The sequence below is a fragment of the Thermobia domestica genome, chromosome 11, assembly GCF_964235325.1.
Source record: "Thermobia domestica chromosome 11, izTheDome1.hap1.1, whole genome shotgun sequence".
NCBI classification, from domain to species: Eukaryota; Metazoa; Arthropoda; class Insecta; order Zygentoma; family Lepismatidae; genus Thermobia; species Thermobia domestica.
The window spans coordinates 250,131,148-250,156,099 of NC_137464.1; the positions used below are offsets into that span (position 1 = coordinate 250,131,148).

Below are 24,952 nucleotides of genomic sequence, written 5' to 3' on the forward strand. Positions count from 1 at the left end.
CCTCTGTTCCTCGCGAGGAGCCCTCTTCCTTCGGCGAGGACACACTCCCCCTTCTCCCCTTCCTAACGGTTGTCTTTGGGGGTGAAATTTGGAAACTACTACTGTTTACAAAAAGAATATTCCAATGCCATCTTTGAGCAAAGAGAACACACTATTTTGGAAGGGAAATAAGAAAATACGAACACGCCCCAGCCAATGAAAGTATATGTACAGACGAAATGAATAAAATTTCGTATGTTATGAGGGGTTTGAGGGGTGTACTTCATTTTAGACCTGAGTTCTAGGCACATGGGCGGGGCTTCGTCAGGGAAGCGGATCAAAAGTGAGATAATTCTGAAAGATGTCGGAGTAACGACTGGACCTGCGTGTGATAATCGTTCAATTTTCTGTTAGTTAATATTTTGTCATTCATTTCTTTAATCTTTCTGTAAGTATGTAAATGCTAAGAATATGAATAATACAAGTATAGTAAGTTAAACGATGTGTGTATTTAATTCAGGATTATTCCTCTGTGCTTGTTATATGCATAGTTCGTCGTAGTATGTTTTATCTATAATTGCTTAATTCATAACTTTTACCATAGTGGTTTATTGTGGTTGTTTGTGATGAGGTTGAAGCAAAACTTCGCTTTGTTTGAATCGCATCACAATTTGGAGGAAAACAACATTTGTGTACAGATAAGCTTTGTATGCATTCAGGTTGACGTTAGCGTAGCTGTCAATGCAGGGGTTCTGAACGTATTCCAAGTTCAATTCCCGATCTTGGTTATTGCCTTGGTTTCTTTTCTAATCTGCACTAATCACTACAAGCATACTGCTCTACCATGGTGCGTAACCGGCAAATATCGACAGGATGTTTTTCGCACTACTCTATCCCGATTGAGTCCGCTTCGTTTTTATTTCCTTCACTGTTTAATTATTTTTTCTCCTATTTTTATCCTCCATAAATAAGGCTCCAGGAAAGAGCTGAAAGCTTGGAAGTGCAAAACATTTTCTGGAATTGAATTTTAAATAAGTGAAATGGTTGTTAAAATTCGTGAGCGTGTTAGCATATTGTCTAACGTCAGCGGCTAACTTAAAGCAAAGAAAGACAAAAACTAACATACGCAAGTAGGTACTAGTTACACGCACACACCTTTCATTTTTTTTTTTTTTAAATAAAGAATAACGGAAATAACAGACACTTAAATATAACACAATGCAAAGTAACGTACATGAGAGATTGACTGACAATTACAAAGCTGTATGTACATTCACAGTATTCTGAAAGTACAAGTTTCGAGGCTGTTGATGCGTCCTAGCAAAACGAACTCACGTGACTGTTAACATCACTCACTATAGCAGCATATAATTAACTAACAAAGAAAAAAATGTTCCACCCCTCCATTCAATCTTTTATAGACCATATTTGATTATAGCAACATTGATTGCTGTGACACTTCGTCTATTGCTTTGAATATTCTGTGGGACCAACTAATTCCACATGTGTCAAGTGATTTTATACCATGCTTACTACGGCATTCACAAATGCATTAATTTGTACATATTGTCATTGCCATGAGTGAATCGTTATGGCATTTCGTAGCGAATTGCACGCCTCCTCAGCCACTAGCGAATGGAGAAAATGAAATGAAGTCTTTGTTTTACGTCCCACGATTACGCTGGCTGGACTAAAGGAGACGGTGATGAGAAATGAAGGAAAATGTGGAATGAAGAAAGTGGGAGGAAATGGAAGAACCCCAAGAAACCCTCGCATACGGTGTTTGTTCACCACAAAGTTCACTTGGCGCGAGCTGGGATCGAAGCAAGGGCTCCATGCACCAGAGGTGAACGTTCTATCACTGAACCACCGCGGCCCCTAGCGAATGGAGAATTAGTACACGCCTGCATGGGGGGTACAAGCCTGTCGAACCGCATTCCTTCTGCACTGTCATTCTTAAATTTCAAAAGATATCTCTGGTACCACACTGGTTGTTCATGGAAGTTCAACTGTCCGTCCATCCATACCTTGCTCATAATCCATAAGGAGCTAACCAAATGTTTGCTATCTTACACGGTGCAGTTATTGTTCTCTACCTATACCTTGATTAGAAAACTGGCCCCAGCGACAACATGGTTATCAAAAGCTTTAAGGACTGTAAAGAAAGTTAGATTGAATTGGGAATAGAAAGTGAAAGGAAGCAAGCTGATTATGCTGCGAATTTTGTTTAAAGAATTCTACAATACAATAATATGAAAACAAAATGCAGAAAAACAAAGCAATTTCTGTAACAGAGATTTGATTCAGTGGTCAAATACCCAATCCATTCCCACTCTTCGATGCCTGGTTCTGATATTCGCATCTCGGTTACAATGACACTATATTTTAAGTCCTTTTGATGTAATTATAGATAAGCTAAACTGTATCACGAACTTTTTTTTTTCTTTCTTCAAAGGTGAGCTAAGAATGCGGATCAAACACAAACGATACTCTTGAAGTAGGAGTGGACTTTTTAAAATGAAATTTGTAGTTTAACGTCCTACACTATCAGTGTCTATATATTAAAATGCTAGGTTTATACGTTTGTGGTCAAGAAAAGTTTAAATGTCTGTGGACGTTTATATGTTTGTTTGTGTTCAATTCTTTTCACAATGATATCTCGGAAACCACAAGCTCCAGAAAGATGCCATTTCACTGATCGATTGCAAATTTTGTGTACATTATTCACTTCTAATTGAATATTTTTTTCTTAAAATGGCCGTTATTTCCTTATTAATTTTTAGGGGTATGCTGGAAGTATTGAAATTTTATAAAGTATAGTATCATATCCTACGAGGTATACATTCCAACACCACACATTTGTATACGGGCTTAGCATATCTTTCCGGCGTTTGTTTCATGGCCAAATGATAATGAAAAACGAGGGATAATCATTTTTCCAGTCTAAGACGAATCTTTTGTTTGGAGTATTTTGCCCAAGGAACACCATATATCACTGACACTATAATTAATTGTGTGTAACGTATTTGCTTATTACATATTGTATGCAAAAAGAAAATCTTGCAAACAATTCAAGATATTGAAAAAATAATCGAAAAACTCTCCCCTTTATGGTACCCCTTGCAGATTTTTATCAAGTGGTCCTTCACTTGTGTCTGTAAAGAGACATGTACATACGGTGTATGTCGTGAGGAATGACAAGGAGATTTATGCTCATATATGAATCATGCTGGTTCAGCTAGTTTTTTTCTAAAAGTTTCACTAGATCAGAAGGAGACGCAGTATGGAGAAAAAATAAACGTAAGAGCATAAAAGTAGCTGTGAAGCTTGAAGCGTGAGCCATGTTGGAATAAAGTCACGTAATAGTGTTGTTAGGTTAAAACATGGATAAGACTTTAGTAGAGAAAGATAAAATTCATGGGACGGATAGGTCGACAAGTCCATAGGAAAATAATTGTAAACAAGAATTTTAGGAATGATCCAAAAAGTGCATCAAAAGATTGCGATCTTGGTCAAGAATTAGTTTTTTGATCAGGGGCCACAAAAGTTTGGAACGGCTCCTAATTCGAGTTTTCATTTTTACGGAATACGCACATCATACTGAGTTGATTGATAGTTTGGATTTGGCTACACTATATGTAGTTCTCCACATATAAGGCGTACAAGAAAATGTTTGATTCAATGAAATATATTGAATTTTTTGGATCAAGGGCCACAAAATTTTTAAACGGCCTCTAAATCAAGTTTTCGTATTTTTACGGAATAAGCACATCATACTGAGTAAATTGTTACGTTGATTTGGCTACACTATATGTAGTTCTCGAGACATAAGGACTAGATGAACATTTTTGCCTGAAATATATTGGATCTTTTGATCCAAAAATGAAAATTGGTTTCCGATTCCTTAGTTCCAACCATATCTGTATAAATAAAAATGAAAGTAACTATGTTTGTGACTTAATAACTCTTGAACTAGCCGACCGATCTTGATCAAATTTTCAACATAGATGAGGTTCGGCCTGGGATGAGTTTTATCATTTTACTCTGACAGTGCAACTTAGGAGAGACGGAAGGATATATATATATATATATATATATATATATATATATAAATGATCGAAAATGACCTATATTAGAGTCGAATCCATAGTTTTCGGGGTCGCTGAGATGAACAGTGACACTTCCGCGGCCGTTTAAATCCAAATTCAGCCTCGCAACTTGCGGGAGGGTATATATATATATATATATATATATATATATGTATATAATCAATATCAGATAGCGCTTCAGTAATGACTGATTAACAAAACATATTACTAATTTTTCTTATTTTAATCCAGCGAAGCGGGCAATTGACGCTAGCTATGTATAAACGTATAAGGCGGAAGTACAAAATACGCACTCGTCACCTAATTACAATCCAAATTACATTTTTTCTTGCATATACAGTTAGTCTGACCACAGATGAAGGTATTACTAATGTTTCTAGAGGGTGTCTACTGAAATTCCAAAATGAAATTTCCTGACTTTTCTCGTGTCGACTTTTTCGTGACCTTTTCTTTGCCAATCCATAAAATTGCCTAACATTCTCAAGAGCGAATTTGGGTATGAATTGGGCCGAATTTTCATACATGCGATAGAAGCGTGCTTTGCTTGCGATTTGGTAGTGTCTAAAGCCGACTACAGACATCTTTGGTGGTGAATTTTGACGTTTTATAGAACAAAATTTTCCAGTCTGTACTTTTATTTGTACAAATAAAAGATTCGTGACCCAAAAGCTAAATTTGCGACTTTTTCTTGACTTTCTTGACCGTCTTCTGATTTCGTGACTTTTTTTGCGACTTTCGTGACCGATACACACCCTGTTCTACAATAATCTGCAGTTGTGGACGTGTTGAGTTACAATTACTTCGTCTGACCGAGCTTAAAAGCCGTATATTATAAAAGTTACAATAAAATATTGCAGTACGTAGAATATAATTACTGATATTACTTCTAATTCAGTAGGCAGTTAAATCAAGAATAATTTCAGCTGTTGGTTCTGCATTCTTCTTCCGATAGCATGGGTTAAGCAAAACGGATACTATTCTTCTACAAAGCAAACTTAAGCTAAGTTTTCCTTGACTTCTTGCAACTTAACTCCACATTGTTATGCACTAAATTATTTGGATATTCTTAAAAATGTGGGAAAAGAAAGGCAAGTTGTGATCACGATAGTAATAAGAAAAAGAGACAAGAATTTTTAATTCAAGGAGAGATACAAAAATTAATTAAAAAAAAAAAAACTTCCCAACTGCCTCATGATGCTGGGCGGAGCTGAATGGCAGAACGCGAAATTTATATGCTCTTGCCGAGAATTATAACCACGACTACGCCCTCCTTTCGACAATAGAGAACTGACAGAATTTGACATAAATTGGACATAGTTCTCATATAGTATTTCAGTTAACCTTCTTATAAGAATTTTTTCCTTTTCTTTCTCCAGATACATTATTTTTGATTAACTTTTGAAATTACATGATTCTTTGCTATTTTGTCACTTTGCAAGATTTTTTTTTTTTAAATGGAGTTTTTCTTTTTATTAGAAGACTCTTGTCTTACCAGGGATGCTTCCAAAGTTGAACCTTGAATCTGAGGACAACCTACATATTTCCTGAAAGGGTTTGTCGAGCAAGTTCCAAAACAGGTTTCAAATCCTTGCCAGGATGAGGCGCATTCTTATATGGAGGGTTCATATATGTCCAACGTCCAGTAACTACTGGAGTTACGTGGCCCTCACATCTTAAAAACAAAGGCCAAGTCCTGATGAGGGGACCAAACGAGTGGACCGAGAGCTACCAAAATTTGGGCACAGGTACCTTGGTCCACGTCCCAGATCAAGACGAAGCGTTATTTTTTTTTCAAATTTCGATCTAGGGGGGCCTCAAGGGGGGGCGTTTACCAGAACCGGCCTGGGGACTAGACAAGTTTACTGAGAGTTACCAAATTTTGGTCACAGATACCTGGTCCAGGCCCCAGATTAAGGTGAAGCGTTTTTGTCAAAATTCGAACCAGGGGGGTCTCAGCGGGCGTTGACCGGGACATGTAAAAGTAGTAGAAAATGATTGATATTAGTGTCGAATTCATAGTTTTCGCGGTCGCTGAGATCAATGGTGAAACTCTGATCGCATTAACTTCCAAATTCACCCCATTCGGCTGCGGGCCGGGGGTCACCGGGGTGGAGTGGGGGTATACCGAGACATGTAAAAGTAATCCAAAGTGACCGATATTAGTGTCAAATCCATAGTTTTCGCAGTCGCTGAGATCAATGGTGACATTTCCATTAGCGATGACTTGCAAATTCAGCTATCATTGCATGCGGGCCGGGGTTAAGCGGGGGGAGGGAGATAACGAGACATGTAAAAATAGCCCAAAATGACCGATATTAGTGTCAAATCCATAAAATCCATAGTTTTCGCGGTTGCTGAAATGAATGATGATACTCCCACGACGTTGACTTCCAATACAGCCCCATGCGAAGGATGGGTATATTCAGCTAGTATATAATAAATGTATGGATCTGACAACGTATATAGGTGAAATCGAGGAAAATATAGAAACTAAAATACCAGAATGTGTCACATCTAGCCATAACAATGCGTCACATTAGTTGTGAAACCAAATGATTTCCTGTTGGCTATATGTTGTGGCTATGATTTTATGATTTTCTCAACTTTATAAGTCCACTAATATAGGATATTTATAATGAAATAATCAATTTCTGATCTTATTACCTTGTTATAGAACATAATTTGTAGTGCATATTATAGCATTTGATATATACAACATACAGGTGAAGCTGTTGTATATATTTATATCCCAGAAGGGGCGGGATCACTTCCGGGCAAGGAATTGAAACCTGTTTTTGGAACTTACTCGACAAACCCTTTCAGGAAATATATACTGTGAAGTATCTGTGTAATCAGAGTGACATGATTATGAGATAACTGTGCAAACTTTTAAATTACTCGCCAAATTCATTTATTTATTAAATTGGGACTATGTTTTATAGAATCAGGAACTCTCTTTAAAATTCATCGAAAGAAAACTTTTATCAAGATTGTACATTTTCAGACACCCGTTGTAATCACATATTTGTTAATAAACTCGACTAGTTTCCTCATTGCCTTTCCGCATACCATCAAGCATAGCCTGATACTTCCCGATTTATTGAACTCCAAAGTCATCATTCTTCAGCCACACAAAACCATGGGGGACACAACAACAGGAGATATTCGCCACGAAGTAGAGGAAGGTGCAGGATCATCGGAGGTAAGCAGATCCCACCATTGGAGGACAACCAGCTCCATGTCCCGAGGATACCATTCTGCCGGTTCATCGCCGCAGACACTTTTGAGTTTGTCAGTTGAGACTAGCGGAATGAAGGTGTAAGAGGACATCCTAAAGACGCATTATTGCAGAGACATATCATAGAGAGAGTTCGACGCCCCTAGCAGTCCAACAGGATTGAGTTCCAGTTGCTGGCTGATACCAGAACATCCAGGTTCCTCCAGGGCAAACCCTTCATCGTTCCAGATGACCAGGATGACGCCAGCCTCGTTGGAATTATCAGGCTAGTGCTCTTCCTTTATTTCTTAACTATATCCTTTCTCTCTCCTACCTATTTCCCACAACTAGTCATTCTTCAAGATTAGAAACATTAGAATTTTATTTAAATTCAACCACATTTTTACAGTTAAGTACCGTGTTGTGCATCAGTTTCATCCCCATTTGGTTGCATTCATTTAATAAGTATTCTGAGCTACAACTGATAGCACAGCACCGGCACAATACGATGTCCTCAGATTCAAGGTTCAACCGCGAAAGCCTTCCTGGTTAGATATATGTTCTCAGTTCGTGTACAGGGTGTCTACTAAAATTCCAAAATGAAATTTCGTGACTTCTTCGTGACCCTTTCTTTACCAAATCACACAATTTCCTAACATTCTCAAGAGTAAATTTGGGTGCAAATTAGACTGAATTTTTATCCATGCTATAGAAACGTACTTTGCTGGCGATTTGATAGCGTCTAAAGCCGACCATAGACATTTTTGGTGGTGAATTTTGACCTTTTATAAAACAAAATTTTCCAATCTGTACTTACATTTGTACAGCTTAAAAAAATCGTGACCCAAAAGCGAAATTTCGTGACTTTTTCGTCACTTTCGTCACCGTTTTCTGATTTCGTGACTTTCGTGACCGATAGACACCCTGGTGTACATACAGCTACCAGTAGTCATACGCATACAGAGACGGTCCATAGCAGAACTAACTAAATAACTTGTACAAAAATAAACAAGTAGTAACTAGTACCTTCTTGTACGGTGGTGTGTATACATAAACAGCAACGAATTTTGCAAATAAATTGAAAAAAAAATCTATCACTAGCACTATTTACTTACAAATATATTAATAGGTACTGTTATTCTTCTTGAGTTTCGTGTTTGGATAAGTTAAGAGTGAAAAATTCAGACAATTTAAGTAATTAACACTAGCGTCTTAATAGATAAGTGCAAACTAATATACAACTAGCAAACAGATAATCATTAAAATTAGTGTACTATCATTTTTGTAGACTAATACAGCAATTGTGTAAACACCACGGAAAAAAAAAAGATAAACCTTCGAAAATAAATAAATAAATATTGTACCTCTAGGTCTTTTGGTCTTTGTTTTCTGTGAAGCCATCTGATAATCCAATGAAAGCTGCTACAAGCTGACATCTATCTTTTGTACTCAATTTATAATTTCTAACCAATTGATTTGGTTCACACACTGTCATGATTAACACAACTTATCCTCTAATAAAATCTGAAAAAACAAAGAAAGGAAAAAATGTAGTAGTTTTATAAATTATTACTTTTTTCTCAAACAACTTTTGGATACATAACGACACAACTTACCAAATATATCGACGAACATTCATTTTTGAAAACAACAAGAAGAAAGTAAGCTGATATTCTTATACGCATGAATAAATATATGTAAGCTATTACCATATTTATTGAACGTGTAATACTGTAAAATTCTAACAGGAATTTCACAATGCAAACAACTACAAGGTGTCATCAAAATATACGGTAAGTAACTTCATTATAAACCAAGTAAGAAGCTTACATGGAATTTCATTTAATCTCCTTCAAAGTACTGTCCTTGCCAAGCAATGCACTTATCCCAACGTTGAATCCATGACTTGAAGGCTTCTTTTGAAAGGACGTTCAGTCACTCTATCGTGGCCCTCTCAATGTGAGGAATAGTGTCAAAACGTTTTCCTATAAGCATGGTTTTAATTTTTGAGAAGAGCCAAAAGTCGCATGGTGCTATGTCCGAAGAGTACGATGGATGTGGATAGACACGAACTTTTTCTTTCGGCCAAAAACTTGCAGATTAAAAGCGAGGTGTGAGAAACGATTTTTGTACTCACTCTTCTCATCTGCAAAATATCGATTAAAATGCTTTGCACGGACCCGTACGAGATGCTAAGCTCTTCGGTAAGTTATTCGCCTTTTTAAACGAACAATTGTTGCCACTTTTCTCATGTTTTGTTCTGTTTTTGAGGTTAATGGACATCCCGAACGTTGCTCGTCTTCTACTGACTCATTTCCGCTTTTAAATCGCTCTAACACTTGTAAACAGTATTCAGAGGTACAGTACTATCGCCATACACCAATTTCAACATTTTACGAGTTTAGTTTCTTCGGTATTTGTTTAGCAACCTGAAACAGAACTTAATGTTCATGCATTGTTCGAAATCCATGATGCGCGACAGATATGGTAAGCACAACCTCATTCTAGCAGCTCTGGACGCTGACTGACTAGTCAGAACATGTTCCAACTTGGCGTTGCCTGTCTCAACGGATCAGGCTGTCGGACAAATTACATCAAATGGTTGTAACGCCAGCAGTTGCTGCTAAAAACAAAATTCATTCACTTTATTTTTTGATCACACCTTGCATTGCTTCAGTTCGTACTATTGTGTAAATTTATCTCTTGGCTCATTCCACAAAACACAAAAGCAGATGCGAATAGAACCGCCTGCTATTTGACTTACTTCCGATCATTTACCAAAAATTAAAAAAAAAAATGAAATCTTTGAGTTTTACGTCCCACGTTTATGCCGATTAGGCTAAAGGAGACGGTGATGATGAGTAATGAATGAAATGGTGGAATGAAGAAAGTGGGAGAACCCCGAGAAAATCCACGCACACGGTGTTCGTCCACCACAAAGTTCACTTGGCGGGGGCTGGGATCGAACCCGGGACCCATAGCATCAGAGGTGAACGCTCTATCACTGAGCCACCACGGCCCCTACCAAAAATAAAGTACACTAAATACATACTTTACATTATGTAATTTTACTAGTAATCGTATTTAATTGAACTCATCGTATTCATATTGATGAAAATAAAACCTGTTATTGGAATAATAAAACGATTTACCTGATGAAGCGTTGTATTAATTGAAATCCAGTACAATACTTCGTTTCCTTTTTATTCAAAAGGTAACAAACTGGCAAATTTTCTAGACACCTAGTTGAAACTAAGCATTCCAGGACAGCAAACATTTAGGAAAGACTTATTTACGAAACCTATCTCATTTAGATTAAGGATCCACAATTAAACTTAGACAAAGGAAACATCAATAAGTAATAAGATCATGTCACTCACAGTAAAAATATCAAAATTCATAATGCTCATCTACATATAATCGGCGACCTAAATTTCAGAAGGAATTTATTTATTTATTCTTCTACTATTCTAGTTCTACATGTGACAGCATTGAAAATTTACAATTACAAATGTCTGCCTACTATGGATGACTTCAATTGTTCCGTTCTTTCAAATATTCTGATATACAGGGTTTGTCGCGTAAGTATCGGGATTTATTTTGTCTGGCCAATGGGGAGAGGTGGACAGCGGTCCCGATGGATGGCAGGAAATTTAGCCGAAGCGACAAGAATCGTGCCATTTGCCTCCGAGCCGTTGGTGTGTGTGTAAATCTCGCACGAAGTGAAAGGTGTTTAGTGCTACCGTCGAAAATCAAAATGCAGTAAACCATCGAGCAGCGTTATCCCTCAAATTTTGCGTTAAATTGAACAAATCCGTTACAGAGACTTTCAACATGACAAACACCTCTGTTCAACAAAAATAGGACCGCATAAACAAATCGAGAGTAAAATTGATGCTGATTGTCATCTTTGACGCGAAAAGTGTGGTCCACAAGGAGTTTATGTCTGCAGGACAAACAATGAACGGTAAAATTTAAGAAAGAAGTGTCGCAACGTTTGTAGAGTAAGGTCCGCTGCACTCGAAGGAAAGTTACTGATACCTGGATGCTCTATCACGACAATGTGGCCAGTCACACGTAGTTAATTGTGAGGGAGGTACTGATCAAAAACAACATCGTAACGCTGTCTCAACCAGCCTAAAGTACAAATATGACTCTCGCCGACTTCTTTTTGTTCCCTTGCATTAAAAAAAAAATAAATATATAAATAAAAAAAAGTCTGCAAGTATATCGCTGCGGGATAATTGATGTGATTCAAGCGGCTTCAACAATTTCTTGTTATGATTTCTGTCCTTACTTACGAGGGACATGCCGAAAGTTTTAAGCAGCGCAATAATCTATTTGTTTATTACATTCGACACTCTGACATTTTGTGACTTTCAGCCATCAATGGCAACAATGAGTCTGTGATAGCATGGTCAGAGATAAGAGAGATTAGGAAGCCCGCGTGACCCATTGTCTAATTAGCCATGAAGCTGTCAAGACGTGACTTTCGCGCTATGATTTTCTACGATTACAAGAAGGGCTTAACCAAGGAGCAGTACCTTGCAACTTTGGTGAATACTTTTGGGGAATCTGCTCCTTCGCGAGCCAGTGTTGGAAATTGGTTTCGGGAATTTAAAAGGGGACGTACGTTACTTTAAGATGAACCTCGCTAAACACTGCAGTGACTCCCGAAAACATCGAAGCTGCGAGGCAAATGGTGAACAGGGTGTCTACTAAGTTCCAAAATCAAATTTCGTGACTTTTTCGTGACCTTTTCTTTATCACACCATAAAATTTCTTAATATTCTCAATAGCAAATTTGGGTGCGAATTAGGCCGAATTTCCATGCATGAGAGAGAAGCATGTTTTGCTTGCGATTGGTAGCGTCTAAAGCTGACCTAGACATTTTTGCTGGTGAATTTTGAAGTTTTGTAGATCAAAATTTTCCAATCTGTACTTATATTTGTACAGATAAAAAAAAAATGCCCAAAAGCTAACTTTCGTGACTTTTTCTTGACTTTCATGACCGTTTTCTAAATTTCGTGACCAATAGACACCCTGGTGAAAGATGATCCCCATGTATCTTTCCTGGAGATCGAAGCGACTCTCAACATTGGGTCAACAGCAGAGCAGACTATTATGAATGAACACTTGGGTTTCAGGAAAAGGTGTTCTCGTTGGGTACCCCCATTTACTCACGGAAAGGGAAAAAGAGGGTAGGGTGGAATGGTGTGAATTTATGTTGAATAAATTCAACCAAGCGACAAGTAGTTATGTTTACAACATCGTCACGGGTGACGAAACGTGGATTTATCATTAGGATCCGCTTACCAAGCAGCAATCGCAAGTGTGGTGCTTCGAGAATGAAGATCCCCAACCGAAGTGAAGAGACCTCGGAGTGTTGGAGAGAAAATGGTTGCTTTTTTTTTCATGCTGCGACGGAAGGGACATGTTTCATGAAGGAAGGGACATGCCGTGACTGTTGTACTTGATAATCGGCGTACGGTGAATGCTTGTGGTACTCAACAGTTTTTCTTCCCACTGTGTTCAAAAAATGGAAGGCCAACATCCAAGACCAAAACTCGGCCATCTTCTGTTGCATCATGACAATGCAAGTGCCCACAGTGATGCAAGAACTGTAGACTTTTTAAACCAAGAAGGAGTCACAGTATTAACGCATCCACCCTATTCGCCGGACTTGGCCTTGTGCGATTTTTTTGTGTTTCCCAAAGTGAAGGAACACTTGCGTGGACGTCGCTTTTCATCGGACGATTATGCGATTCGTGCTTATTTGAAGTCTGTGGACAATGTAGACGAAAGTATGTGGAATGAACAAGGTTTCTAAGTAGTTTGAAAGAATGCAAAAGTGTATTCGTGTCCGTGGAGAGTACTTTGAAAAACTGTAAATGTTTTGTTCCAGTTCGATGCTTCTTGTGGTCAGAGCTAAAAACTTTCGGCATGACCCTCATACTACTACTAACCAGGGTGGAAAAAATCATGATTTTTTTAAAAAAAAAATCATTTTTGTTGATTCTTTTATTTAAATCGATATTTTTTATTTAAATCAAATCTTTCTCCTCGTATAATACAAGTCGCGAACTGAAGAAAAAGCATTAGGAATTAGTGTTAAATGTTAATTACGCCATTTAAGTGAAAGTATTGGGTTTTAATTTTGAATTAATTCCCAATCGTTAACCTATTTCAATCCCAAACAAAGTTTCTTAACAATTAAGGAAAAAACGTACAGCAACGTTTATCAACATGACACTTTTCTATACACGAAAGTTACTGATATTTGGCAGGGGCATAAAAAAAAAAAAAAAAAAAAAAAGGAACTAGCTAGCGACACGAAATACATATTAAGTACATAAATTTCCCTTAAATTTAACTAACTCTATGGCCTATGGAACCCGGAGGTTCAATGCCGCGTTCACGAAAACTCTCCACTGACTTCTATCCTTAACCAACTGGATCCAGTTTCTACTTTGTATTCTTATTTCTGCGAGATCCATCTTAATATTGTCCTCCTATCTGTGTCTAGATCTTCCTAATGGTCTTTTTCCGATTGGATTTCCAGTTAAAACTTTGAAAGCGTTCCTACTTTCTTCCATTCTGGCTACATGGCCTGCTCATCTGAGTCTCCTAGACTTGATGACCCTAACAATGTTTGGTAAACCGAGTTCTTCGTTATGAAGTTTCAGCCATTCCCCATTCTCGTTCCTCTTTGGTTCGAATATTCGTCTCAGGATCCTGTTCTCAAATACTTTCAGTCTACACTCTTCCCTCATAGTAAGCGACCATGTTTTGCAACCATACAGAACAACAAGCATGATTATCGTTTTATATATATTTTAAGCTTCAAATTCCTCGATAGAATTCGCGACGCGAGATTTTGAACTGAATAACACGAATTCCCTGCTTTTAGTCGACATTTAATTTCTTCGTAAATATCGTTTTCGTCTATTAATACTGATCCTAAATATTTGAAAGATCCACTTTATCAAAAGTATTATTCGAAATTTTAACGCATCCAAAATTTGCCGTATTACGATCGCGAGGAACTTCTATGTATTTAGTACGTAAATTTCCCCTAAAGTTTTAAAACTTTTTTTTTTTTTTGGAGAGGGGATCGGGCCCCTCTAAATACGCCCCTATTATCTGGAAACAAACAAATAGACGTGGACACAAAAGAATTTTTGTCTTAAATGTCCATGGTGATTTCCCCGCTGGAATAGTTAACGATTTAAAAATTCTATGTTACGAGGAGAAGAAACCAGGATTTCTCCGTTATCCGTTCAAAACGGGACTTTTCCTAATCATAATCTGCATGACACTTGTTTTCATACTGTGCTGCACATACATTTGAGTCTCATTGTATTATGATTGCTGTCTTCCATAATCGAAAGAACGGAACAGAAACGGGATTTTACTAATTTTCACTTTAAATTAATTTATTTCGGAATTTGTTTTAAATCAACAATTTTTATTTTTAAAAAAAATCAAGTGATTTAAATCTGGATTAAAATCGTGATTTAAATCTTGATTAAAATCGTGATTTAAATCAATCCACCCTGCTACTAACTACTTACTTCAATCTTCAGTCTCTATTTATTGGAGAAACCCTGTACTATTATTCTTTTCCTTTATCAAATGTGGTTCAACGTTCAAATTGCAATCTTTTTTGTTTTGTTTTTCTGCAAATAGAGACGAGCCAGCAGGACGTAAAATAAAAGCAGTAAAGATGTCATCATCACCATCATCATAAGTATTCTGCCTGTATTGGCAGATCACTTGCCACAACTGAGAAGCTTCTATGTTCCACGGTCTTCCGCTAACCTCTTCGTTTTCACGTACGATTTTTCTGTTTTGATATAGTCCATTAATTGTAGTCTCCTTTGCCCCCTCCCTCTCTTTCCTGCCATCATACCCTGTAACACTCACGATACAGTTCCTTCTGTCCCAACCAGTTTCTCTTCCTCTTCTTAATAATGGCTAAAGTTGTTCTTTTCTCCCCCATCATTTCTAAGACCCTTTCATTCGTTTTCCGCTCGATCTAGCTAATTCTTTCCATTCTTCTCCACATCCACATTTCGAAAGCTTCCAGTCGTTTTTCGTCATTTTTGCGTAATGTCAATGTTTCTAACCCATACAATAAAATACTCCACACGAAGCACTTTACGAGTGTTTTTCTCTACTCTTTATTCAAGGTCTCACAAAATAGTATTTTCTTCCTAATAAAGGCTTCTATTGCAATTCCTATATTTGTTTCTATTTCACCTTCACACTTCATATCATTACTAATAATACTACCGAGGTATCGAAAACTAGTCATCTTTTCTTTTTTCTCCTCTCCTATATCTGACACCGATCGCTTCGTTCCTATCACCATGGCTTTTGTCTTTCAAACATTTATTTTTGTACATTCTATTTCAATGACGTATATCATAGATTCAAGATGTAATTCTAGTAAATATACCTACCTGAAAATGTTTCCAGTAAAGTAAAAATAAAATAAAATATTTCAGTGGATTACAATGATACAACGCTTCAACACATACATTATTTTATTATTCTAATATAGGTGTGATTATAATGAGATCCTGTTATGTTGCAATTTCAGCTAATGATTTCTGCCACTTGCACTGCAGCCTTCTCAAGAGCATCTAATAAAGGTATGTTTTTTAAAAAAAGTACTACAATAGTCTGATATATAAAATTGAATATTCCTATCTGTTGTAACCAAACCTCTTAATAAAATTAGTTGGGCGTATTCATTTTTATACATATGTCAAATTATTGCAGTACATAAAATTTCTTGACCCATAGTTATCAAGACCGAAATTATAAGCTGGAATTGCAACGCTGAACACAATGCTAGTTTAATAATACATTGCTTTACATAATACATGAGACACATTTTTAATACTGAGACTAGGTATCACTTCAAGTATACCCTATTTTAATTCCAGTTTCAATTTTCGGTAACTGAAGCTCTCACGTTCATACGAATTTATGAGAGAATGGATTTGCAAACCTCAGATAAGGATAGCAACTCCCGATACTGAAAATTAGGAAAGAATTAAAATGTAAGGTCACTTGAAGAAGTAAATGTTCCACAATGAAATCATAAGATATTCTTACATAACTTTTTCTTGACTTGGATACATATTATTGAATCTTTCATTTGCACTCCATGATTTGATGATTAGATATATTATGAAGACAGGTCAAAAAGTTCTTACCCTCGCCACGATGTAGATGTCCTAGCTTCTGTAAGTATACGTAACTGTAGATATCACGTAAACAATAATCTTAACATATGTCATTGAAGTTCTTGTTGAACTGTAGTTAGAGACACGGCAATAGGAGATGCATCATGTTGGACACAACTTAGTGTCATGTTCCGACTATCTTCAACGGAAATCTAAACGAACTTCCATGAAGATATATCAGCTGAATACGGTGAGGAAGATCCATGATACTGTCAAACAATGGAAAAGAAAATTGAAATGAAATTGTAAAGGAAAATCCAAAAGAAGAACGCCCATCCATAACCACAGAACGAAGCATAATACCAGAAAAGGAGCAGTAAGTACTTGAAGACAGACGCGTGATAGTTAATTTCTTTAGCTACGAAATAAACTTAGGAAGGGTCAACGTACAGAGTCAAAAGTTCTTTCCGTCTGATGAAATTAGTTTCGTAAATCACTTCGGAATAGAAGGACAGCAAGCAGCAACCGCCCCTGGGCTTTAACCTTCTTTGCTACTCGCTGGCCTCCTTTTTCACAGGCTTCTACATTAACCAGTAGGTCAGTAGAGCGATACCTACAAGCGTATCTAAAAAAGCAGTCGTGTTTCAAGGCATTATACAATGTGCATGAAAGAAACAGTAACACTACGTTCATTGTCATTATATAGCGACACACGCATATTTTACCTGTGCAAAAATGAGAAGTAAAAACAGAAAGTATTCCAGAGGATAACAGCTTTCAAGACATCAGTTATTTCTGTAAGGAAACATGTTAGAAATCCACATTTAGGTTAGTGTAAAGAGACAAGTTTTGCCGATATATGTCGCTACAGTCTTCGTATCTCTCCCATGTATTTTTTTTTTTTTTTTTTTTTTTTTTAACCTTTCACGAAAATTTACAATTTCTCTTACAAAATTTCAACCTAGAGACTTCAAATTTTTAGAGAAGGAACTTCATAACATATTAAAGGGAATAATCCGTGCCGATGTTTTATTTAGAATTTTCTTCACTGTTGAAACAGTTCCATTGTTAAAGTTTTGGGTATCCATTTCAACAATCAAGCCATTTCAACAGTGAGGAAAAATTTAAATAAAAAATCGGCACGGATTGTTCAATTTAATAGGTTATGAAATTCCTTCTCTAAAAATTTGAAGTCTCTAGGTTGAAATTTGTAAAAGAAATTGTAAATTTTTGTGAAAGATAAAAAATACGTGGGAGAGATACGAAGACTATGCCATCTATCGACGAAACTTGTCCCTTTAAACCAACCTTAAGTGATTATACATGCTGGAATCCGCATTCTTTACTTTGCAAGTATCGATAGGAAAAATGCAACGTCGGTAGCAGAACTTTTCAAAGGTGCAGACAATGGATTTGGGAGTCAATATTTAGAAAACTTCGGGTAAAATACAATAAACCATAAAGGAAAGGAACCTAATTACATAACCACCGAAAGGCCAAATAACAACGCGAACGTTAATGTGCAAATAACATCAATAAATATGTCACAATAATTCAATTACAAGTCAGGATAACAAGCACGAAGTATACACGATGATCGAGTGATTCTATTAAAAAGTGATACGAATGTAGTAGTTTGTAGTGTGGAAAACACAAAATGAATCATAAAAAGTGAAAAAAATTAACAAAAGAAAATCGCATTCGTAAAAAGTAATTACAAGAAGGAAGTTATACGCAACCACAACGTAGGTTCCCATTTCTGTAATGATTCGTATAATAGCATGGGCCGTCATTTGTATAAACTTTAACCTATACAAGGAACTGCGCCAGTCACTGTGCGGTGTTTCTCGGCCTCTACACTTGCCTGTGGGTTACAAAACGAATTCTCTTGCGCAAGTATATTTAGCAGGAGTGAATAATACACATTGCAATAATCATTTTAGGATAAAGTCCATTACGCTCCACCACTTACTTATATCATGGTGAACGTAATCTAATTTAAGCTATTATATTATGCTGAATATAATCTAAACTGCTTCAAATTACCCTAACATAACCTATATCTACCTAACATGTGTTTTATAAGCTAGCGACGGTTAATGGAAATAATACCATCATTTTCATAACATGTATTGTCTTTCAATGCTTGCACCCATATATTGAAATTACGCATGCACTTACTCGGCAGGCACTAACACAATATGGAATCAGAATGCATTTTAAGACGCTTTTCATCAATAAACATGAGTTTTAAATGTCATTATCTGGTAGCAACCAGACTCATACTCTGCACGTTTTAAAAGTAGGACCAGTGCAGATTTACAATATACCGTCATGAAATAGTAAATTTATGGTTAAAATGAGTGGATATAGATGAAAGAGGATTAGTATACTAATTTTCACCGGTGGAGCATATCTGAAACATGTAGGAAACCGTTTTTTTTTTTTTTTTTTAATAGTCAAACCATTACAATTAAAATGAGAGAGTAGGCAAGATTTTACTTTGGTCATTTCCTTCATTTTATTCGAGTCAGTGATTTGGATCTTTTGATTCCCGTTTCGAGAACGTATCAGTTCTTCTACGTTCGTTACTGGTATCGAGTCACATGGTGACTTACTGTTGCTTTTCTGTTTGAGTGCGGCAGTGTGGATATGCCTTGACGTCATGCTGTCATATGTTCTTTTTCATGTAGCCTTGCATATCATTTGACCATGTGCGATGCTTCGTTATTGGAGGTGCATTTCGCGCTAAGCTGTTTTCCTGGCGGCACATGTCTACAGTTGATGGATGGATGTTCCTTTATATCGGTTATCAATAATAGTATGTATCCAAGAAGTTAACACTCTTTTTCAATTGTTATTCGTACTTAGTGGTCCGTGGAGACATTTAACTGTGAATCACTCCTCCAATTTCGTCAACCCTATTAGTGGAGAATACACACAAATATTGATAATGTTTGGTGCCATTCGAAAAGGAGTGTAAGCTGTGCACATGGTTAAGAAAGACTGGTGATGCAGTTTGGCTATTATTTATGGCAGCGTTTCCCAACCTTTTTCAACTTGCGGCACACTACGGGTGTTACTTGGATTCTCGCGGCACACTTATAGATATTATTACTTGTAAATATAAAACTGGTATTTTTTCTGTGATTATTGGTCTCCTACTCACAGAGAAGAAAGCTCGATCATTGTTTTTTTTTCCCCGTGGTAAATCATTATGCTTATTTTTCATTCTAATTTAAAAATAGAAAACAATTGCAATGAAATATTAGACTCAAGTTTTTAAAAATACGCTTTCTTTTTAAAAACTGTATCCAACCTTTTACTAAGAAGGAAGATCACTAAATAACGAACGAACAAACAAATCTCATTTACTTTTAAAACACAAATGTAGGTACTTTGTCGAAAGGATTGAATGATATTTTAAATTTTTAAGTTAGGAAATAGTCTGCAACAATAAAGAAGCAATAATGGTCATAACAATGATAACCATTTTTTTTCAACATTAGAAATGTACAGAACAGTAACGCGGTATGAAACTTAAAATTGTAGATTCACAGTAGAGTTTCATAGTAATGTGAAATACAAATATACATTTTTCCCTACCTTTTGCAATTTGATTGCTATAAAATTAATAATTGTTTCGATTCCTCGCGGCACACCAGCGGCCCATTCACGGCACACCGGTTGGGAAACGCTGATTTATGGAGTAGGAACTTTTGTTCTAGCTATAATATTGGGGAGAAATATTTATTAATGAATCAAACTGCCGAACTATATTCAGAAGTAGCTCAAGTGGTAGAGCGTTGGCTTTGCATTCGGGAGGTCGTGGGTTCGATTCCCGCTGCCGACCATCCTGACTGGGGTTTTCCTCAGTCCTTCCAGGCAAATGCTGGGATGGTACCTACTAAACAGGCCCTGGCCGATACCTTCCCAAATCCTTTCCATTGTTGTTGTTGTTATATATCCAGTGTAAAATGGCCTCTGAGCTGTATCTGGTGATCGTTAAATAAATAAATAAAGTTTCAGGCATTTATACCGGTATTTTATTATTATTATTCTAAGATACACAGTTGGTTCTGATCGGGGGCCCGAGGGCTAGTTCCCTTTGAAGTTTATAATTTTATAAGATGTTCGTATTAGTTTTCGTATTTTTTAAATTTTAATTGTTGTTCTGGGGAATTAAGAGTTTGCCCCCCTGATGTATATAATCTAATATGTGATTCAGTTTTCATTTATTCTGTTTTGGTCTACTTTGGAGAATATCGTGCTCGTGGGTTTTCTCGGGGCACGTCAGTTTCCCCCCACATTTTGATTTCGGCAATTCTTCCATCATCATTTACTTGCTTTATTCATAGTCTCCCTTAGGCTAAAGATTATAAACGTGGGTCGTTAAACTCAAAAGATTTCTACTTTAGCTTTCAGGTTTCTTATTTATTGTGTGTCCTTTATAGGAGACGAGAAATATGGCGGTTCTTGCTGGTTTTTGTTTTTTTATTTTTCTTGTTTTATACATTGCATATTTTAAGATTTGATAAATTCATAATCATGTTACGACACATGTTAGTACCGTTTAACATAATTGTAGAAACATTAGTTTAAATCACCATGATTTCTATACTATTCGATTAGTGAGGAACTGGTTCCTAGTGATATTTAGTGAACTGTTCAGAAGAACCAGTTCCCTACGAATCGATTCATTGAATGAAGTGACCAAAACAAAAAGTTGGCTAACAAGTGCATTTGAAAGACAACTCTCTAACATTTTTTTAAAAGAATTTTTACCGTCGGAGTGTTTCTACACAATGTAAGGAACGTGTATTTAATATTTAGAAGTTATTTTTGTGTTCTAACCTATACAAGCGCCATGCCTTATTCGATATAGTTTTTTTTTTTTTTTCAATGTCATTGTCTCTGCCCACACCATCCGTCACTAAAACGCCTGCTCCTTATCAACGCATCCCCGCGCACGTCCTTGCTGTGCTCCTGCCCCGACTCGGATAGATAGCATTAGTGTTACATAATGGTCACTAGCAAAGACTGGTTAATGTTTTTGCACATTAGTTTTTATGGCATTTATGGCGTACCTATATCCTTAACAGGTCACATCAGTTTCTACGCCCATTATCACTCTTTCCGCAATTTATTGGGCAAGATCCACGGAAATAAGGGCGCAGAATGTCTTAGGAAATCTCTTATATCACAAAAAAGTAAAACATCTTTGAAAATTTGACGGTGTATTGTACATGTGTGCGGCAGTTTTCATGGAAAAGACATCGCCGGACCAATTTTAGGAAATTTACCGAGCGAACTCTGGAATTCATTTTGGTTTGTCAGGAAGAGTAAGTGAAAGTCCAGTGAGGAGAAAAGCCGATGTTACGAGGATGGTAGTTGTTGCTCGTTGATTTTGATGTAATCAGCACTGTATGTGGAGGTGGAGGGGACTACTTGGCGGAGAGATGCATATGTTATGATTTACTTGCAGAAAAGGCAGTGTGGAAATGGAAGTGTATAACCTAATTTAACCCATCTTGGTGCTTGTTTAATTTTGGCGAACCACATTTTGGAAGATTTACAGTGAATACTGGTAATACAAGTATTTATAAGGAACAAATTTCTGGAGGCGACAGAATTAAACACAGAGTAATACAGATGTATTTTAATTTTACAAATGTTTAATTTCTAGTGTAAAAGCATTAGAAGTGCTTTACTATGAATAAAATAAGTGAGTGCTTATGAAAGATGATCCTTTTAGATTTTATTTTTCACCAGCGCTCTATCTCTGCATAATGTACAGAAGCTGCATTTTATGTTTAGAAGTGGGGCGGTACTAGTATGAAACCATCACAACCGTTATTCAAACTTGTATCTTGGCCAAAAACAATTAGTTTTTACTACTCTCGCTAATGCGTGTACCCACCATCGCTGACGCGCCTGTCCCCTTGGGATGCACCTTTACGCTATCGCGCGAGCTCGCCAGCTTAAGTCTGCCCTGACTGTTATATAGCGTTCGTGATGATAGCCAACTAGCACAAGTTTGTTTTTTGCACTAGTTTTTATGCCATGCATTCGGAAGTCGTATTTATAAGCAAATCGTTAAAGAATTGTAATTTTTCAATAATTACTTCTGGTAGTCCCCTTGAATTTTATCTATTTGAAGTGATATTTTCACGTCGTTTACTGTAAGCTCTTTGGGGACAATAAAGAAATTAGAGAAAGAATTAATTTTTTAACAATTATTTCGAATGGTGCGCCAAAAGTAAACCTGCATGCCTAATTCTGTACTTTTTTTAAAAAATTTTTACCTAGTAACTTCTAACTCATCCTAACGATCTAAAATAGCCTAACTTAGTATATTTTGGTACTTTTTCCGATTTTCGTTTGGTCTTGCGATAATGTGCAACAGAAATGTTGAAAAGACCGTATATTTACACTCTTTAAATGTTAACAGCCCTATTATTATTTTTCAGTTAAAGAAATTGTTAACTATTTACTTAACGCATGAGACAGCAAATATCGAGTATTTGGTTTAATAGTACAATTTTTGTATTCATGCAAACTTAATAGCTGTACTGCACTACGTTATCGAAAAATGTAATTGAACATACGGAAAAATACATTTATAATCTTCTTTCGAATTTGAATATAATGGCAACAAGTAATTTGATCTTACGTTTACATAGCCTAGCAAGCACGCGAGGTTTAAAAACAAAAGCACAAAACCCATATTAATTACACCTAGACCAAAAAATAATAATCAAACCTTTAAATTTACACTCATAACTTCCTTATAAATATATTCCATTCTTGCGATTTCATCTTCCTAAAATACAGGACTTTTCTTTACACTTTGGGAAACATCAATGTTTATCTGTTCTGCTGTTTGCTTCACGAATCACGATCGTACTTTGTTCTCTTTCATTTGAAATCGATAAGCAACGGTTAAGTTATTAGTTGCAAAATTGTACAATGAAATGTGCCAAGTTTGACTAGAGTACAAAGTTGTAATTCTGAACGTACAGTCTCTGAATCAAAGAAAAGTATAAAATGAAATCATAATAAGTTTATTGACAAAATATTTGATATTGTAACACTTCGAAAAACAAGACATGTGGATTTCGGGGCCTCATTCCGTAGTAGTTAGCGCAACGCAACACAACTTTCGTTGTATATCGACGACAGTCGGCATGTCAGCTACGGCATTATTTAAGTTGTGTTGCAATTGAAAACGCTTGCGAAGATTATTAAATTATGAGAACCTACTCTTCTTATTAACAAAAATAAAAAAAAAAAAAGTATTTTGAAATATTGGCTTCGTACGAGTTTGAATTTATTTTTAAACGTCAAAATATTTCTATTATTTATTGAACTCAATTTATCTTCGACAAGATAACTATATGAAGTTCAGGACAATAGCTATGGGATAGGCATGGGCCTTAGCTCTTCTGAAACTTACAGTCATTTGTTAGTATGTAGGAATGTTTGACAGTAAACTGAAGTCAATCGCTCCCCCCACCAAAAAAAAATATCTTCTATCTTAATGTTCTAGGGCCTAATATAGGCATGAATTCATAGATATAAAGGGTGTAATTAAGGAGAGAATTTATGCAATGGGCGCAAATAAATACTCCAGGCTTAAGCCCCCCCGAAATCTTACTATAGTAAAGTATATGAAATATCTTGCAGAATTTTCACATTTTCAGGCAAAGCCGCCCTGAAACAAAATCGTAAATACGCCACTGTACAGGGGTGATGTCATCAATCGTACCCGGGCTCTAAGGTCCCAGAAATAGGAACCTGAAGGTTTGGGCAGAGGTCCCTTCTATCCCCTTACAGAGTTGTTAGACGCGGATGGTGGCGTTCGGAAGGTCCGTTTACCCTGAGCACAGCAGTGATGTCAGAAATCGGGTCCTGATCCAAATCAACAGAAATGGAGTACTGAAATTTTGGACTAGGATTTCTTCCTTTCGTCTATTAAACATGGCGTTGGAAACTTGGTGGCGTTGGAAAACGCCGTGTCCCATTTGCATATCGGTGATGTTAGAAGTGGGACCCAAGGCCCCAGAAATGGTGTCCTGAAGGTTTGGGCTCATGTCCCTTTTATTCCTCTTTTAAACATAGAGTTCTTGGTGTGACGTTGGAAATACCCGAGTCATCTGAATACAGCGGTAATGAGTGGATTCGGGCCCTGGCCTTAAAGCCCTAAGGAAAGGTTTCCATTTTTTTTTTTTTGGCACGGATACCTTCTATTTGGTTATTAAAAATGGATTTGTTGGACGCATGTGATGGCGTTGAAAACGTGATGGCCGGGCCCGCTGAGCACAATGATGACGACAGAAATCGGGCTCTGGCCTCGAAGCGCAAAAATGGGATCCCGGAGATTTGAGCTCGTGTTCCTTCTATTCTTCTTTTAAACATTTAGTTATTGGACGCGTCGGGTAGCACTAGAA

The 24,952-nt window shown here is 36.7% G+C and overlaps 1 protein-coding gene across 5 annotated transcripts in view; it reads right to left on the reverse strand.

Annotated features, from left to right (window-relative positions):
• Marf1 (meiosis regulator and mRNA stability factor 1-like protein) overlaps nt 1-23,500 on the reverse strand; it is a 210,064-nt gene extending 186,564 nt beyond the window's left edge. For 2 of the 5 annotated variants that reach the window (XM_081732009.1, XM_081732005.1), the window contains exons 1-2: nt 23,266-23,497; nt 8,670-8,829 (exon numbers count right to left, since the gene is read on the reverse strand). In XM_081732009.1, coding sequence (XP_081588135.1) covers nt 8,670-8,706 — 37 coding nt within the window. In that variant the 5' untranslated portion in view covers nt 8,707-8,829; nt 23,266-23,497. Of the gene's footprint in view, nt 1-8,669; nt 8,830-16,532; nt 16,681-23,265 lie in introns of those variants that run through there. The other 3 variants (XM_081732010.1, XM_081732008.1, XM_081732006.1) reach the window with 3 other exon arrangements.
• Between the last annotated feature and the right edge of the window lie 1,452 nt (nt 23,501-24,952).